We start from the raw sequence: 19,565 nt of genomic DNA, 5'->3' as shown, positions 1-19,565 counted from the left end.
CTGGGGGCAGCTCTTCCTTAGACCAAAAGCCAGGGACCAGTTGCAACACCTTCATTACTGGTAAATGAGTTTTAAATTATCTTGCTACACTGTAAATAATTTGTTGCTGCATTAAATTAAGTATGCCTATAATCCAAATGGCTGGTACAGTCATTTCAACTGATAAATATTGCATAGTGATGAATTGCTTTGACTTTTGAAGGTGAAAACTGCATAACTTAATGTAAAAATATATTGCAATATGTTATTGATCACATTTTTTCCTAGTGTAGTTCATTGTAATGACATTGTGTTCTCCTCTTTTGTGCAGTTTTACATAATACACCAACACTTTTACCTGTTCCCAAGCAAGTGGTGGCTGAAGCATGTGCAGTAAGTGGACTTTTTCTAACTTTACATCAAATGGAAAGAGTGCAACATTTTGTAATACCCATTAGTTTCTTTTGCACAGGACAGTGAAGAAACCCTCTCAGATGACTGTCCTTTTGGAGGAAGTATTTGTAAGTGCATAAATAACAGCTTAATTTATAGTTGTGTACATATAATTTCTGACTGCAATATGAGTTGCAGGAGGAAAGGCCAGACAGGCCTACAGACAGGCCTACAGCACAAAGTGATACAGAGGTGGGCAGTGTAGTATATTTCCTTTTTATTTCTGTTGCATGAGGCTTGTGGGGGTTTTTTTTGTAATTCTTTTTATCCAAAAATGGCACAGGGTGATATCTGTACCCTATATAAACATAATCTACAACAGAAAATTGAGTATTTTCACCTGAAAAAACTAAAATTAAGGGGAGAAATGGAACTTGACACCTTTTTAAAGAAGAAAAAACTGGCACTAGAAATTGAGTTGCTTCAAAAGGAACTTCAGAGTAAATGCTAATACACTATTTCACACAGTACTATTGCTGACCTTGGATAACAATATATCTTATTGCAGGCAAAAGATGACAATCACTGGCTTTTCTTGACAAAGAATAATTGAAATAAAAATCAAGGAACTAAGCATGTTGTCTTGTCTTCTATTCATTTAATGAATGTTTTTGTTTGTAAAAAAAACAAATCAAAAATGGTGGTCCACAATTCTGTCCCGTGCAGCTCTGCCACTAGGTTGGTCCAAGTGCACTGGCTGGAGGTCATCATCAGGCTGTACCTCCACCACAGGTGTCCTCTTCTTTCTGATGGTGGCAATGTTGTGGAGACTGGCACATGCAACAATAATGTCACAGGCCCTGTCAGATGCAACCCTTCAGACACTGAAATCTTTCCTTTAGTTGCCCAAAGGTAATTTCAGTGTGTGCCCTTGTCCTGCCTAGAGCTGCATTGTAACGGGTTTGGATCAGGAAATGGCGTCAGAAAATACTGCCTGCAGGCATAGCCCCGGTCACCAAGCAGGATCCCATCGTAAGCACCTGGAAAAATGCAGTTTTGTTAGGCTCAGAATAAACGTGTCATACAGTGAGCTTGATATAAAAATTTCTTACCACATTCAAATAATGTGCATAAATGTGATTCTCTGAAAATCCTGGAGTCATGCCAGGCCATTTTGCTTCCACATTTGTGATGTATGACATTGAGTCACACACCATCTAAGATATTTTTAATCAGTCAACTGCATCCTTTGATTACATTTTTTTTTTATTTGATATATTACTAATCTGGAATATTGAGAATCATAATAGTAATTTACCTGCACATTTACACTGTGAAATCCCTTTTGGTTCACAAAATCCCCTTCATTGGGGCCTGGTGGGGCCTTGATGGGGACGTGCGTGCCGTCAACGGCACCAATCACGTTAGGGAAGCCTGACGAACAAACACTAAGTCCTACTTTTTGGCATGATCATGGTTGCATGATCTTCATAAACAATTGTAATGTACCTGCAATGGCAAAAAAATTCTGCTTCACAACCTGTGGTCTGAAGTGGCTTGGAAATACCACAAAACCCCCCAAAAACTGCTTGAGTGCCAGATACACTTTGCGAATGGCACGACAGACAGCACTTTCCCCCCAAGTTTTCCGCATCTCCAATAGTGTAAAGGAACGTACTCGCAAAGACTCTCAGGGCAATGCACATAGTTTGTGCCGTTGTTAAAGCCCGACTCCGACGAGTCGAACTTTTAACGTGTGGTTCCAACAAATTAATGATGTATATGACACCCTCACGAGAAAAACGATCTCTCTCAATAAGTATAAGTATATATAAGTAAGTAATTATCGCGCTGCGCTAAAGGATCCTGTCTATCTCGCAATACGCGATTAATTCGAAAAGCTCTTCGAATTATTCTGCCACCTTCAGCAACAGGTTCTTCTCGTAAAAACGAAGACATGGCTGCGAAAGACTTCCCGTATCACCTCCGCTTATAAAGCCGGGATCTAATCCTGTTAACATGAAATAAGCCTGCTCGCGAGCAGGTTCAAGTTTACGCACCTGTTGCTATGACAGCAAGTCCAGGATGAGCGTCGAAGAACCAAACAATCCAACAATCAAATCCAGCTAAGTGAGTTAGCGACGTACGAAGAACGGGCCCCATGTGGCAACCTAGCCAACAAAGCTGGGATGCATTCCGACTCAAGAGCACTTGAAGTTGCAGTAAAGTTACCGATGTCTGAGTGAGTGTGTTATCTAGTAAGTTTGCTAACGAAATGTATAGCTAGCAGATAAACCTCTGGCTGATTTTGACAACTTCGCCAACATAGCCAAACATCAAGCAAATACAACAAAACAAGCTAAGTATGTTAATACTAACAAGTCCAACAGCAAGAAGGCCAGCTTGGCATCTGTCTTGCATCCTTTAAGCTCTTTAAGCTGACACTAGTGCGACATTTACTCTAGTCCAGTCTCTTGCTAGGTCACTCTCTTTTTCTATTCCTTGCTTCCTCCAAAGTCTTCTTCGGTCTCTTCGCAGCCATGATATCCATACTGAGAATACCGCGCTAACTTCTTCCAAAGAACTTACATTTTGTGAAACACTCACAAATGTGAAATACTTCCTGTACATAATCAATGTGGAATTGTGTAACACCTCTCGCAATCTGCTGCTACTTATGTTTGACTGCACCTTATTCTTCAACTACACTATTTTTTACATGTACAGTTAAAACCAGAAGTTTACATACACTATATAAAAAGACACATATGCTTTTTTCCCCTCACTGACATGAAATCAGACACTTTTCCTGGTTTATGTCCGTTAGGATTACCAAAATAATTTATATTTGCTAAATGCCAAAATAATGAGAAGGATTTTTTTTTGACTATTTTTCATTACTTTCTTCAAAGTTAGAAGTTTGAATACACTATGATTACTATGCCAATTTTGGAAAGCCCGGATGATGATGTCATGTCTTTGGAAGCTTCTGATAGGTTTATTGACAACATTTAAGTTAGTTAGTCAGAAGTTTACATATATTTCATGAGTATTTGGTACCATTGCCTTTAAACTGTATGACTTGGGTCAAACGTTTTGGATATCCTTCCACAAGCTTCTCACAATAGTTGGCAGGAATTTTGGCCCATTTCTCCTGACAGAACTGGTGTAACTGAGCCACGTTTGTAGGCCGCCGTGCTCGCACATGCCTTTTCAGCTCTGCCCATAAATTTTCAGTAGGATTGAGATCAGGGCTTTGTGATAGCCACTGCAAGACATTGACTCTGTTATCCTTAAGCCACTTTGTAACCAGTTTGGCAGTATGCTTCGGGTCATTGTCCATTTGGAAGACCTATTTGCGCCCAAGCTTTCACTTCCTGGCTGATGTCTTGATGTTGCTTCAGTATTTCCACATAATGTTCTTTCCTCATGATGATGAAGTGCAACAGTCCCTCCAGCAGCAAAACAACCCCACAACATGATGCTGCCACCCCCGTATTTCACAGTCGGGATGGTGTTCTCAGGCTTGCAAGCTTCCCCCTTTTTCCTCCAAACGTAACGAGGGTCATTATGGCCAAAAAGTTTGATTTTAGTTTCGTCAGACCACAGGACATGTCTCCAGAAATTAAGGTCTTTGTCCCTCTGTGCATTTGCAGACTGTAATCTGGCTATTTTTATGTTTCTTTTGGAGTAATTGCTTCTTCCTGGCAGAGTGGCCTTTTAGCCCATGTCGGTACAGTATTTATTTCACTGTGGATAATGACACACTCTTACCAGCTTCAGCCAGCATCTTCACAAAGTCTTTTGCTTTTGTTCTTGGGTTGATATGCACATTTCGGACCAAAGCACATTCATCTCTGGGACACAGAACCCGTCTCCTTCCTGAGCGGTATAATGGCTGGACATTCCCATGGTGTTTATACTTGCTTATATTTGTTTGAACAGATGAACATGGCACCTTCAGGCATTTGGATATTGCACCCAAGGATGAACTAGACTTGAGCAAGTCCACAATTCTCTTCCTGATATCTTGGCTGATTTCTTTTGACTTTCCCATGATGTTACACAAAGAAGCAGTGTGTTTCAGGTGTGCCTTAAAAAACATCCACAGGTGTGTCTCTAATAAACTCAAATGTTGTCAATAAACCTATCAGAAGCTTCCAAAGACATGACATCATCATCCGGGCTTTCCAAAATTGGCATAGTAATCATAGTGTATTCAAACTTCTGACTTTGAAGAAAGTAATGAAAAATAGTTTTAAAAAATCCTTCTCTCATTATTCTGGCATCTAGCAAATATAAATAATTTTGGTAATCCTAACGTACCTAAACCAAGAAAAGTGTCTGATTTCATGTCAGACAGTGATGAAAAAATAGCTGTTTCCTACATTATCAATTGCTTATGTCATGTTGATCACAAGGTATAATACTGATATATAAAATAGTCTCGCTTTTTCTGCATCACAATGACGTGCTCTGTCAACAAATTACAGTATAACTCTGTACTGTTGAAATCGATCTATGCCGTACAGAAAAAGTGCAGCCTTGTGCATTTTTAATCATTGTCATCCAAACGTTAGACATAGTTTACCAATACAAATAGTTCTGCAAATGTTACTGTAAGGATGATTCTAGAAATGTAACAAAGCGACTGAGAAAAGCTGTAAGAATAACATATTTTCACTTTATTGACTGTACTATGGTATATGTAAAAAGAATGAATCAGAAATGCAGAAATTTGCTTCAGTATCCTTTTTTTCTATATCACTTCAGTAAATGTGAATAAAAAAGGTCCTGAAATTTCAGTGCAGTACAGTTTTTCTCAGTTGTTTGCACAGTAAAACTGGTTCCTGAGCCACAGTGACCACAACCTGTAATTGATGTACTAACCCCCTGAACCAATGCTAAAATGTAAGCACATTTCCTGCTTTATATGCTTGCAGTTTGTAGTAACATAAAATGTTTGTAAATGTTCTGCTATTCTGCTGTTCTATATTACTGCAAAAATACAGGCTATTTGCCATCATGTGCACAAGTAACTAGATTATATGGAGGTTGAACAAGTAGAATTTCAATTCTGATCAAAGAAATGTACCAAAGTGACTGAGAACAACAGTATACAGTTGTTCTCAGTCACTTTGGTACATGAAAAAATCAGTCACATTTTAAAGATAAAAGTTCATCAAGTTTACGTAATGCTTCCTGTTGTTAGTGTTTTGTAGGTCAGTGTGTTATGAGTGACAATAGATGCTTTCTGCCAATGTTTTGGTTGAACAAGTTTATTTTGAGGCTTGTGAAGGATCGCTGGGTGCAAAAAGCAGGGGAGAGCCCAAACGCATGACACTGCACGCAGTGATTTAGTTCCAGGGTTTATTAATCCAAAATACACCAGGCATGAACAAAACTCACAGGTACAGGAAACATCAAACATGCAGCAGCTGGTAGTACACACATCATACAACAATAACCGGACAGGGACTGAGCAGAAAAACCAAACATATATACGCCAGGGACTAACGAGCAGGGCGGGAGCAACACAGGTGACCGGGATCAAGGCTAACGAGATAGGCAGGCAGACAGCAGGGAAAACAGAGAGGCAGGCAGGCAGGCAGATTACTGGGGGAACAGACAGAACACATGTTACAAAATATCAGACAAGAATCTAACCCCAGACAATAACAGAAACCCATGTAAACAGACAAACACCGACCAACTATAACACAGGAATCATAACAGACAAAACCTAAACGAGAACACAGAACTAGAACACAGAGGCAGGGAGTTGAAAACAACATAATGGGGCAAGGCAGGACTGAAACTAGGATTAGACAGAGCACCAGACAATTACAGAATAAGATATACCAGATAAATAAAAGTCAGACTAAATAACAGATACCAAACTGATCAATAAGTTAACACACAGTTAACTAAACTCAACAGATGACAGAACTAAAAAGTAGATACAAAACCCAAAACTCAGAATCAAGGCATGGCCAAAATAATATAACGTTATATGGTTTGACTGACTTTTGGAGGTGAGATTAACTGTTTGGCCAAGATGCATGCTGGTAATGCAGAGTGTGAAGAGTTCTGATAAAGTGGCTTCAGTTTTAGCTATTGAAAAAACTGTAATAATGACGAGAGAGAAGCTGCTACAGCACTGTCAGCGTGTCCCTGCTGCTTGTGGAGCTACCCAGTGTCAGTGGAGAATAGCCAGCCATATTTTAGTGGATGTGAGCAGGAGGTAATGAAGTGACATGAACAGTGAGGGGCTAAAACAGAGCATAATCCTAAACCTCTACAACTACATTTTGGCAGGGACATCACATTGAAGGGATGAACAAAATAACAAAAAAACTATTATCCATTAAAATAAAGCTGCAAAAAATGTTTCTTTTAAAATGTCATAATGTTCACCTTTTTGTTTCAGATTGGAAGTTATTTAACTGTATGATATTTCTTTTTAGAATACAGTGTATTTTATGGTTGAACAGGATTACATTTTATTATAAAGCATTGCTTTTGTTTTTTCCATAATGTGGGGAATCCTATAGTCTTTAAAAAAAAAAGATCAAAACCACAATGCTGGATCCCAAAGGAGGGTGCAGTTTTGTTAATATTTCACAAAAATGTCAACGCACATGTCCAGCTCTTTTTACTCTACCTGTATCTGAAACCCTCTATGAGCTGATCCCATGTTGTGCATTATAGTTTTTATACTAACACTGACTATATTTTTATATATTTTTCCTAATATTTGCAAAGCAGTTTAAAGCCTTTGTTTAGAAATTATATCCTCTAATGTGAAAGATATCTGCCGAGGAGCCATAAGTGCAACCTTTGCATATGTGGCCCAGACATATGCTTGCATCTGTCTTATCTCAATGGGATCATTTGCGTCCTCCCTCCACCACAGTGCGCAACTCAAGGGAAAATCCTGCTATGCATGAAAGTAGGCTACAGGATTTTTATTTTTATCTGGTCAGAATGATGATGAAACTGCGGGTTGTATTATCCCCCTCCCCGCCCTCTGCTGCCTCCTGTTTGTAGGTTACTGAAAGATTTCACCAACCACAGATAAGAAGATTAGAGAGGAATTAATGGTATTCCTTTGTCATTATAGGAATAAATTGATATTTGGTTTTAAATCAAAGGGTAGGGACAGTGGGGAGTCGGAGCAACATGTTGTGTCAGGAGACGTAAGCAGAGGGATGGCACAGTGACAAGCAAACTCAACCAGGAGGATGCCTGTTCATTTGAGCTAAGCACTGGATATCTCGACTGATGTTCACCATGTTGCAGGACATGAAAGAGCAGGATAATGCAGAATCAGCTGGGTGTGTGCGTGGCGGGGCAGAATGAGTGCTGCTGGGACATGGACATGCCAGTAGAGGACAGGGACAGCTGTGGCATTCCCTGGGCGAGACACTGACACAGTGGGAGGGACGTTTGAGTTCCTCTCGTCTTTCCAGCCCCAGCTTAACCATGAAAGTGGCCCTCCTGGCCTTCAGACTGATGTGCTTGGCCTGGTTGTGGCCTGTCACTCAGCTCACCGGCAGCCAGTTCCCGAACAAGAGGAGACACAAGGAGCTATACATCGGAGAGAACACCAAACAAAAGCATGGAGGGTGAGCCAAAGTGGGACTTCTTGTATAACACCTGGCTTTGTTGTGATTGTGGAGCTGCTTCTGCTGTTGAAATGTACCTTTTGATGCCTAGCATCTATATTTTGTGGCTTCACGGGAGTCTTTTCTGTCTTCACAAATACAATGGGAATGGTGAGAGCTGGTGATAGGATCATGAGGGTGAAGACTGACTTTCTCTTTCATAATAAGACAATGTGCTGACTTTTCAATTACATATCGTTACTGTAAAGTCACTTAGTCATTTCTAAAAAAAAAAAAAGATTATTTACATGATTATGGAAGTTCATTTTTGCTTCATGTTAATCACTACATGAGGATTTCTAGGTGAAGACAGACGGACGTCTTATAGCAAACATTAAAGTTGTAAGGTCAACTAGTGATACTGATATGAGAGCCCCCATAATATCTCTGACCCAATTACAACTGTTTTAGTGTCAGTACCCTGAAAGTAAAATGATTTTTAATTTCCTTCCAAGACCATGGCCTTTGGTTGTAATCAGAGTGCTGAAGTCCAATTAACCATCACTAACTCCCTCGACCAGCTGTCAGTTCTCTTTCAAGTGTGTGTCTGTGTTAGAAAGAGACAGATAAAGACAGAGAGAGTTTCTCTGCAAGCTGTTATTTGTTCTGTTTTGTTCTCAGACGGGTGGATCTTAAGATGAAAAAGCTGGACAGCACCAAGTCTATGCTAATTAAGTCTGAGCAGCTGCTTCGGATTGAAGACCATGACTTTGCAATGCGGCCAGGCTTTGGGGGTAAGACGCACACCTAATCTATCTATTTAAGTTGACTTCTTATTTATTTTTTATTTTTCTTACCATTTTTAATAATCCTGTGCTTTCCTGTCAACTCAGTAAGGTTAATGTAGGTTACTGTGCTGTCTTTGGTATTACGCCTACCAAAAAGCCCTTACTGACCTAGATTGTCTGCGGTGTGAGACAATAACTGCAGCCAGTAGTACAGATAAAATAATCTGAACAGCGTATTTAATTCTGTGGGGGGGAAAAAAAAGGAAAAACAAAAAGCCTGAAGTTAGGGGATATTCAAAAAGCTGTATTTTTCCTGTGCCTCCAAATAGAGGTCTGGTTTGATTTTGTTTTTGTTTTCCTTATTTGTTTTTGATATTAATCGACAAATGGTGTAGAAAAATAATGCATTAATTATCAACTATTTACATTAAAAAAAATTCACCATATTCACCATTTACACAATCTTTTCCATTTTTCAACTTGAATTAAATTTGGAGAAAGGGTTGTGGGCTCAGTAAATGGTTGAGGGGTTGTCTCAATCCAATGGATATTTTCTCAGTTGTTATATTTCTACCTCAGAGTTTATAATAAACTTGACACATTGTAACTTGTGTCTGCAGCAGACGCTCCAGTAGTCCTCTCTGAGTACAAACCTCCAGGGAGTCATGATTCTTACGTGCCATTTAATTACTATAAGAGCAGTTTTACCATGTGACACAGCAAATATGCATTCTTCTACAGAAAGCATTACATAAAACATCTATAAGCATACACTGTGGCTGTTTAATCCTACAGACTTCCTGCATCACTGCGTCACCACTCATGTATTATGTTGTCTTTGTAAACTAATAGGTCTTACAACATCAGCAAAGTGTTGATGGTTGGATTGATTGGTGTTTTGTAAAGGCCTTTATTTCACGTGTTTCTTTCTTTTTGCACCTTTATGAACTCTATAAGCGCCTCTCATTAAAGTTTAAAATATGCACATACATAAATAAATAAATCTGCTCCAGTCTGTAATTTGTTTTGTGAATAGCTTTTAATTTAGTTGTCAAACGTTTTGTTAAAAAGTTAATGGAGTGTTGGAGTTGACTCCAATGATTTTTGACATTTACTTCCAAACATTCTGACGACTGAGTCAATTAACTGACTCTCTTTGATTTGACTCCATCAGCTATCAGCTGTTACTGAGCCATAGTTCCAGCTCAAGCACTCAAATTGGTTGGATTGCCTCCCTTTAGTTGGATCTCTTTCCTCAAGATTGCATTTACAGTCTTGTACCTCTGACTTTTATTTATTTTTATTTATATTTATATAACCTTTATTTAATGATCTCATTGAGATTTAGATCTTTTTCAAGAGGCCAAAATAAAAATATAATATATAAATCAGATTTTTCACTGCAGTTGTTTTTTGATGGTAGAGAGTTTGATTGCCATCAAAGAGTTGAAAGGGCCTCAGTGATGTAACACTGTAAAACATTAACAGGACCCTATGCGCCCAAAATAATCCCCACCACTTCACTACTCTATTGTAATCGTAGACTGATAGTTGAGTGCTTACATTCATTAGATAATGGCGCAGAGAGAACGAGATGTTTACAGTACACATCATATGTTGACAGTTTGCTGCCACTGGATAATGACATAAGGACACTTCCACTCACAATACATTGGATATTTATGTAACTATACAATATGGTGGTATTCAACACAGTATTGTAACATTTAAATGTTAGTTTTAGTTTAGTTTATCACATTTACTTGTTAGGGACATTGTGCAAAAAATTCAAAGAGATGTTTTGTACCAGATTTAGCTCATTTTCATCTGCACTCCCTGGGCAGGTAGACACTGACACTAAAACAGCTAATGGAAATAATCCAAATACAAGTTCAAAATTCAACAAATACTTAATTAAATCACAGATACAAACAAACATTTCAATCATTACATCCAACACTATGCAATCTGTATGACTAATCATTCCCACCTAGCCTCGCCCCCCCCTGCCAACAATTTCCTCAAGCATTCCTTAATATTTGATTGTTTACATAAATATTTAGAAAAGTCTGCTACATACATTGTTACTGTATTATTCAATGTAAAACATGAACATTTAAGCCAATTTGCTTAACAGCTTTGAGGCCACTTGTTTGGCATCTCTCCCATGAGTGTATGTTACTGTGTCATCTGTGTAGATCATGATTTCTACTGCATCACAACACAGACAGGAGATCATTGATATTCAACCTTAGCCTGACATCCTCTCAGTACATTTTCAATTTCCAACTGGCACAGACCAAAATGCCTCTAGATTCAACTGGATAGTGTCACGGTTGGTGCAAGTAGGGTAACATCAATACAAGGTGACCTAAATGCAGAGGGCCAAGGCTGATCTTGGTTGTTTACGAAAATTTAACTGCACTCCTCTGCATCATATCAAACCTGCCCCATATCAGGTAAACGGTTGTGATTGGCCCGGCCCAGGCCAGACTGACTACAAATCTGTCTGAATGGGAGGGGACCAGATGCATCTGCAATATAACATGAATTTGCAGATACATGTGGTTCCCAGGCTTGTTCAAACTAAATAACAATGGTCCTATTCCTATTATGGAGCCTTGTAGTACTCTCTACTACAGGCTCTTATAAGTGACAGTACGTTATATACCCGAACACACTGGGTGATACACTGGGTCTGGTAGATATGAGTTCATCCAATTTAACATGTTGCTAAAGAGATTACAATTGGACATATTAGTTAGAAGTATTGAATAGTTAACTGTGTCAAAGGCCTTACGTAGGTCAAGAAAACTCCCACTACCCCTCTTTTTTATAAGGACTTTTATAAGGACTTTTTTAGGACTGATGACTTCTAGGAAAAAGAGACATGCAGTTTCAGTAGAGTGGTGTACTCTGTATGTACATTGTGTATTCAAATGTCTTTGTTAATTTCTGTATCTAAAACATGCAACACAGCCACGTATAGCAAGAAAAGCCCTGTTTTTTTTCTGCCTCTGAAATATTTTGTATATTTTCTAGCTGTGTCTGTGTGGGTTTACTCCAGGTCATGTGAACTACAATGCACACTGACAGGATTGTCTGTTTAGGATAGGTTTAAGACTCTTATTGAAATATCTTTGTGACTATGTAACACTAGTTTTATATCCATGTATTGTAGGTTGTGGTAGTGAGCCAGAGTAATTCCCACAGCCCAGATTTCAAAAATACAATCAAATCAGTTTTGGATCTATTCCCTGTGTGATAGTCTAAATATGAAATAATTTGTTGTTGTGTTATGCCATCATTAAAGCTGTATCCTAAAGTTAACAATAATACAAATGTAGGTAAAATGATGTAAATGAAATCTCATTAGATGCTTTTCTTGCATCAGTTGTTGACAGTAGAACAATTAGTCATCCTCTGAAAACATCCAATGTTTGTTGTTTCTCTAGAACCAGCCAAGTATTTCAAATTACTGTTTGGTTACTTATAGCTCATCCAGAAAATGAAAAGCGGATTACAAGTATTTTATAGCATCTTATCTGTGCTTCATGAGTGAGCAGCCGACCAGCAGAGATGAGGATGAGTATTACAGCTCCACCCAAGGTGTTGTGTATGAACCATTATCTGTCAGTTGTTTGTAACCGATTAATTGATTTTGTAGGTATGCTGTATTTATTAAAACAAGTGTATTCTAAGCTGAGTCTCGGTATCATCCACCCTTTTGACTGTGTTGTCCATAAGATGTGGCTATTACGTCTTATAGCTCAGCACTGGTGTTTACACATTTATAATCTTTGGCAGACGTGCAGACAGATGAATCGAGGGGGATGTGATCCAACTGTTGCTTAAAACTGATCCATTACAACATTTGACCCCTTGCAGGTTCAGCTATTCCTGTCGGCATTGACGTCCAGGTGGAGAGCATTGACAGCATATCTGAAGTAAACATGGTACGAGCCTCTAGGATTTCTGTAGTTTGTTTCTTATTCTCTGTTGGGCTTGAGTACCAGTGTTTTTCCCCCCTTTTTTTCAGGACTTTACCATGACTTTGTACCTAAGGCATTACTGGCAGGACGATCGCTTGGCCTTCCCCTCCAGCAGCAACAAGAGTCGTACCTTCGATGCACGTCTTGTGAAAAAGATTTGGGTTCCTGACGTGTTCTTTGTCCACTCTAAGCGCTCTTTCATTCATGACACAACCATGGAAAACATCATGCTGAGGGTTTATCCTGATGGCAATATCCTCTACAGTGTCAGGTTAAAAAAATGTTTCTTTTACATTAGTCATAAAGAGATTACCATCAAAGTAGTAATGATTTAAGCGAGACTAAGTTTTAGCAAGCGGCCATTGTGAACGCAGGTGGTAATTACAGGATAAAGGCACATTGAATTTGCCTTGTATTTCCCAATATTTTCTTTAGAGAGTTGCTTTAAAGACATCATTTTGCTTAAATATGATGTGTTAAAATGTTGTGTGCCAGAAGCAAAAGTAGAGAAGAGCAGTGAAGTCAGTAAATTTAGTTGTACAGTATCTAGCTAAAGTTGCTAACATTGGCTAACATTAGCTTCCACAAACTAATGGTCATCCAAAGAAGGTTAAAGTCAAGGGCAACTGGACTTGGTTGAAGAAACTAATGGTCATACCAGATCAAGTATTATCGTAACAGTAAATCCCCTTGCTATGTTTAAATGATCAAGGGTGTGTTTTGCTACTCGTGAATTCAACTCTAAATTTGTAAAAGGAAGGGTGTGTCATTTTTACTTTCAAAGGTTACATAGTCTCACTTTAACCTTACATGTAACCTTACGAGTCATGGTTTTAAACATTACTGAAATGTTGTGAAATTTATGCCAACCAATATATATATAATATAGAACAATGCACTGGATTGTCACTGCAAGGTTTGGTGAGCAGAGCATGAAAGGACCATGAGAGTTGGGCCATTAGGCTTTCAGATTACATTCATCATATCCATTTCAGCCACAGATGTCAAGAATATGGCATCATCCCCAACAGCTTGCTGCACCTACAGGGCCTGTTTCTGTCTCAGGCACAGAAACAGTTATTGAGTTACTGAGGTTAACCTACGCAGCTTAATTCAAATGCAACATTTTCTGTAAACACAGTTGCTGATGCTGAATGATTGCTTGATTTTTGTGGATGTTTCTTTAACTGTAAGCTGTGTTTTAGGATCACAGTGACTGCACTTTGCTCAATGGACTTCAGTAGTTTCCCTCTGGACACACAGAATTGTTCTCTGGAGCTAGAGAGCTGTGAGTATAAACCTACAGTTGGGGCATTGCCTTTTTCAAATACCTGATAGGATATCCAAAACAGGTTTCAGAAGAATTATGTTTATTTTGTTGCATTAAATGTCTTACTTCACATGTTTTGCTGGAAAACATGTTACACAACTTTGCTTAGCTCAATGAAATAATAAACAGTATCCATGTTGATGGTCAAAAACACTATTAGATTATATCTTTTGATTAAATCAGTGTAGCTCACAGTGCAGTATCATACTCCATATATGCATAGTAACCATCACTATCTTATTTCAGCAAAGAGTAAAGAAATCGTAATCATTGATCATAACTGATGTTGGTTGGATATCTAGTTTGGGGGATTTTTTGTCTTTCTGGTCTTCTCTCTTTTTACCTCTCTTTCTGTCTGTCTTAAATTATTACATGGGTAAAGCATGGATCCTTATCTCAGAGGAGAGTATGTTGTCCCATTTCCATGCGCTCTCTCCTCTGGGAAAAACATCCATGACACTTATAAGCGAGGCAGCATGTGAAAGTGTCATCCCCCTTCCTTCTTCCCCACTTCTCTCCTCTCACGAAGATGCCTACAATGAGAATGACCTAATGCTCTACTGGAAGAACGGGAACGATTCATTAAGGACTGACGAGATTGTGCTTTCTCAGTTTTTTGTTGAAGACTTCCAGCCTTCCTTCGGGCTTGCCTTCTACAGCAGTACTGGTATGTGAGGTCGGAGCCTTGAGGCCCTCTGAGCTTTACCTTGTTTGGGAACAATGAGAGAGCTACTGATTTGATTAAAATACAGTGTGTGCCCTTACTGTTTCTCTAAAAAGGGAAGATTTCAGATGCTTATACCTATATACAGTATCATGTTTTCCTCATCGTCACACCTGCTGGTAGCTACTGCAAACATTGTGATGATGACTAGTTTATGGTAGTTTCAGGTTCATGTATGCAAAAATAAATGCATAAATAAAACTAGACATCTCTTTTCAAATCTCCATCACCCCAATGAATCACATCTGACTGAATCTTTAAAGTATCAGTAACACTGTAGGTCCCTTTGAATAGTGGAAAATATGCTTATTTGCTAAAAAGGACAGATATGAGAGTGGTATCTATCTTATCATCTAATTCTCAGCAAGAAAGCAAATAAGCGCAGTTCCCAAAATGCCAAACTATTCCTATATTTCAATCTATCCATTATATTTCAGTCTTTGTGACTGAAATTATTGAAACAGAATCTCTGAGAAATTGTTCAATTAAACACCATTATTAAATACAGTTGAAAGAGTTTGAGACTATTCATTCCCAAGCTCGTGTAAGAAATCACCCTGTGCCTTTTTATTCATAGTTTTAAAAGGCAATGTAATTCCACTTCTGTGGTATGATTTATTATTTAAGTATTATAGAGTTGTATGACTCACTGCTAAGCCCATTTTTTGAAACCTTGCCTGCCTCGTGTGAGACAGAAAGATAGAAAGGGAACCTGGGAGATTTGTCATGTTTTGCCAAGCAAAGACACAGGAATGACCAGGGATTTGAACCCAAAACGCAGAACACACAAGCGGAACAGATGCAGTTTATAATGTTTATAAAGAATAACTCAAAAGGTGAATAGGCTTACACAGGGAGGAGCAAGGCAAGAGTCCAAACCAGGGCAGCAGTCCAAACATAAAGCAAACAAATCCAAAAGGCACAGGTAATAATCCAAAATTCTATAATCAACAACAAAAATCACAAACATGGATAGAAAACACAGAAGACAGGCAGGGCAACCAGGACAATCAAAGACAAAGCAACAATAAAAAAAGGGAAGACACAGTCTTATACAAGAGGGTGTTGATTAACGATACACAGGTAAAACGAATCGCACAAGCGGGAGAACCAAAAGAACACGAAGAGAAGTGAACACAGACACAAGAGGAAGGGTAGAAAAAATAAAAGAGGAAATACAAAACTCCATGACAATTTTCTTTTCAGTGTGAAATTATCTTGTGGGGACCTATCTGCTCTACAAGGTTGTTATATAACTTCAGCGCTACACAGATCTGACCCAGAAAATAATTACTTTCTCATCAGCGTTCTAGTGTTCATCTTGTACGTTCACTTACACAATCCGGTGTGAGTTCCTTTTTTTGCTAATTTCCCAGATTGTTTTCTGTTGCTACTCACTGTTATTATGCCCCACTCCCGACCCTACCTGTCCATTTATCTGTTTCAGGTTGGTACAATCGACTCTACATAAACTTCATTCTCAGGAGGCATATCTTCTTCTTCATGCTTCAGACATACTTTCCCACAATGCTGATGGTGATGCTCTCCTGGGTGTCTTTCTGGATTGACAGGAGGGCTGTACCTGCCCGTGTCTCTCTGGGTACTGAGACCACATCTCAATATGGCCATTAGCACATGTTGTACATACAGTATCCTACAAAAAACAATCATCAATTCAATTAATCAATTATAAACAATTCTATGAATGTGTATATTCATCCAAATTGGTACAAAGATATCACAATATCAAGTTTTTTCTTTCTTATTTAAAGGAATAGTTTGATTTTATCACTTATTTGCTTTCTTGATGAGAGTCTCTCATGTTACAAAGAAGTAGCAAGCAGCCGGTTAGCTTAGCCAAGCAAGACTAGAAACACCTATCCTGGGTCTGTCAAAAGGTAACAAAATTTGCCTACCATCAAGCCCAGTAATTAGCCTAATGTTTTTTTTTTTGTAGTATTGTAAACTTTACATTTGTGGTTTTACGGTAGGCTGACTGCGGACTATGGAGATATTCAGAATCGCATACTAACATACTATTTATACTAAGTATGATGTGAAATTAAGTATGTAGTGCAATGCATACTAATAATTATAATAATAATCTTTATTTATAGAGCACTTCTTAAAAACAACATACAAAGTGGTTTAACAAGTGCAAAGACAATAAAACACATAAAAACAAAGACACGATAAAACAAGTATGTACATAAAAGTATGTTTTATGAAGAAGAGTTCAGTGACTCAGCCTAAAAGAAGCCTATTAAACTAGCAAGCATTTCTGAAAGGTGGCGGAAAGATGCACTTCCAATATGTGGTCAGTTTATCCAAACATTGCCTCTTTGGAAATTTCTTGCAAAATTTTCAGGAATGTAAGGGGGCCGCTGGCTGGGTGAGACCGGCTGTTAGTCATGTGATCTTGCTTGAGTATACTTCAGTGTTACCAGTCTGCTGGTAATGGCATACTTAATCATTCATTTAGTATGCAGTATGCAGTAGCCCATGCAGTACATACTGTTTGAAGATGTAGCAGGCAGTGTATTAGTATGCGATTTTGAACATACCCTGTTTCTTGGACGCGTGTAGGATTGTCGTCACAGTGAGGTTACCAGGCAGCCAGAGACTCCTTCTCCCTTAACTACACATTTAGCAGTTATACATCAGAGTGGTATTGAGTTTCTCAGATGAGTAACGCAAAGCAAGAAAGCAAATAAACATGTCCTCCAAAATGTCCAACTATTCCTTTTAAGCTTTTTGGCAGTAATGATTAGCATAAACTATTTTAGTTAAAGCTGGAGTGTGAGACTTCAGCATATAAATGAACATCCGTTACATTCCAGCCCCTGGCAAACAAGTTCACACAATGCTGATTAAGCAGATAGGATGAGGATGTAAATATATTTTTCAGTAAAAAACTAGTTTTGGTCTGCTGCTTTTAGGTGCCCATGAGACATATAATATTAAATGTGTTTTCCTACACATAAATAGACCCTCATGCACCCCAGATTGTCCTTGCACACATAAGATAAAAGGTATGGAAAATACTGTAAAACTGCAATTACACTAGATATAATATGGAGAATTTTTGCTATGCAATTTATAGACATATTTTCTGGATGCTATGCCTATTTTCATCAATCCATAATAGTATAATAATAATACAATATATAATATAATATTTGTGAGTCAACATATTTAATACTCGTGTTTTACTGGTGCTTTCTGTATCCAGGCATCACCACGGTTCTGACCATGTCCACCATCATCACTGGTGTCTCAGCCTCCATGCCACAGGTGTCTTATGTCAAAGCCGTAGACATCTACTTGTGGGCAAGCTTCCTGTTTGTCTTCCTTTCTGTTATCGAGTACGCTGCTGTCAACTATTTCACCACAGTGGAGGAGATGAAGAAGCTCAAGAAGGCAAAGGTCATTCATATTCAATATTTTGTGGCCTCAGATGTCTTCTTAAATCTCTTGTGACATGTTTACCCCGCAGAAAATAATTTCATGCCATCTGGAGCTCGCTGACCTCACAGCCTAACTCTTCTCTCCTCCCTCTGTCACCACAGATCCCCTCCTTCAGCGCCGCCCAGGCCATGGCATTTGATGGCTGTTTCCATGACAACGACATTGACCTGGCTTCTTTTCCAGAGGTCTCCAGCACCCCAAATACAGACAGGAACAGTCAGTCTCGCAACTCTACTGTCTCAGCACCCACAGAAGGCACCAGGCTACGCCGCACGCACCCTTTAAAACACCACCTCAGCTTTATAATGAGCAACAGCTACATGATCGACTCTTACTCCAGAGTCATATTTCCCATGGCTTACCTGCTCTTCAACATCATTTACTGGAGTTTGTATGCATAGTTCATAAACTATGTAGCAGTGTAAAAAATGTTAAACTATTTTTGCTATTATACAGTGTAACAGGCTGCGATAAGCTCAAGTTTGCACAATGTCTGCTGATGAGCATAGATATCTTGCATGATGTCTTGTATTGTTCAGTGTTCAGTTGATACTAGGAGAAAATCCAAGATCAGCTGTTTGAATGGCTGTTATTTTGGCAGATGTTTATGTGTGTTTTTGGCATGCTTGTTTTATAAGAGAAAAGATTTTAATCAATTAATGTATTTTAGGATTATACTTTATTGCTTGATTAGACACAAAACATTAAATTGTATAATGTACAACATCTTGAAAAATAAATGTATGCTCTTAAATATGTGTGACAAGTTTTTCTGACAAAGCTTTATTTTATCTCAGGCAGCAAACATTAATTAACATCAATGTTAATCAAGGCTAATTTTTATCTGCAGTCCCTGCGGGTTTATGTTGCACATTAGAGTAAGTCACACAAAGCACACAAAAAAAACATTAAAGCACATAAAGGAGAATGCAGAATTTAAGGAAATCTGATTAAATCAGAGCAAAATTCATTCTTGACCTTTTAAATAGGATTTGAGAAAACAGTCTCACCACAAGGTCTATTTAGTAGCCGTTTCAGAGCTTTTGATTATATCACATGATCCTTATCAGCAGATGCATTTGTCATGTTATCCTAGATGTTCACTTCCATCCACTCTATGTCCATTGTTTCTGAGCACTAGTAATAGATTTTTTGGCCACTGGAGGGCAGTGAAACATGCTGTAAACACAACATCACCTTTCAAGTTGATATGGTGAAGGCCTTAACAAACAGTTGCCTATGTACACATCCAACAGTTACAGAGCAATAATATGATTCTTTGGA

At 38.5% G+C, this 19,565-nt stretch overlaps 1 protein-coding gene and 2 long non-coding RNA genes across 8 annotated transcripts; 2 read left to right on the top strand and 1 right to left on the bottom strand.

The window, feature by feature from the left end:
- The first annotated feature begins 7 nt into the window (after positions 1-7).
- LOC123963623 lies at positions 8-625 on the top strand. Of its 2 annotated transcripts, none has more exons than XR_006823227.1 (4): positions 8-60; positions 311-372; positions 452-500; positions 571-618. It is a non-coding gene; the product is annotated as an uncharacterized LOC123963623 (long non-coding RNA). The 2 variants fall into 2 exon arrangements; XR_006823228.1 differs by having other exon boundaries at positions 34-60; positions 438-500; positions 571-625.
- Positions 626-632: 7 nt separating this feature from the next.
- Positions 633-2,745, bottom strand: LOC123963622. The gene is made up of 2 exons (XR_006823226.1): positions 2,433-2,745; positions 633-1,412 (listed from the first exon to the last, which is right to left on the bottom strand). It is a non-coding gene; the product is annotated as an uncharacterized LOC123963622 (long non-coding RNA).
- On the top strand, positions 2,331-19,035 carry gabrr3a (gamma-aminobutyric acid type A receptor subunit rho3a). 5 transcript variants are annotated; one of them, XM_046040588.1, is made up of 10 exons: positions 2,334-2,614; positions 7,675-8,000; positions 8,661-8,773; positions 12,656-12,723; positions 12,807-13,030; positions 13,965-14,047; positions 14,619-14,756; positions 16,261-16,413; positions 18,046-18,239; positions 18,383-19,035. In XM_046040588.1, exons 2-10 carry the CDS (start codon positions 7,858-7,860, stop codon positions 18,680-18,682), a joined length of 1,416 nt encoding a protein of 471 aa, XP_045896544.1. In that variant the 5' UTR covers positions 2,334-2,614; positions 7,675-7,857; the 3' UTR covers positions 18,683-19,035. The 5 variants fall into 5 exon arrangements, with proteins under 5 accessions (XP_045896549.1, XP_045896544.1, XP_045896547.1 ...); XM_046040591.1 differs by having other exon boundaries at positions 2,334-2,630; XM_046040589.1 differs by having other exon boundaries at positions 2,334-2,735.
- The last annotated feature ends 530 nt before the right edge of the window (positions 19,036-19,565 follow it).

Source organism: Micropterus dolomieu, linkage group LG23 (genome assembly GCF_021292245.1).
Source record: "Micropterus dolomieu isolate WLL.071019.BEF.003 ecotype Adirondacks linkage group LG23, ASM2129224v1, whole genome shotgun sequence".
NCBI classification, from domain to species: domain Eukaryota; kingdom Metazoa; phylum Chordata; class Actinopteri; order Centrarchiformes; family Centrarchidae; genus Micropterus; species Micropterus dolomieu.
The sequence above is the reverse complement of the archived record's forward strand: the minus strand, read 5'-3'. Positions and strand labels throughout refer to the sequence as shown.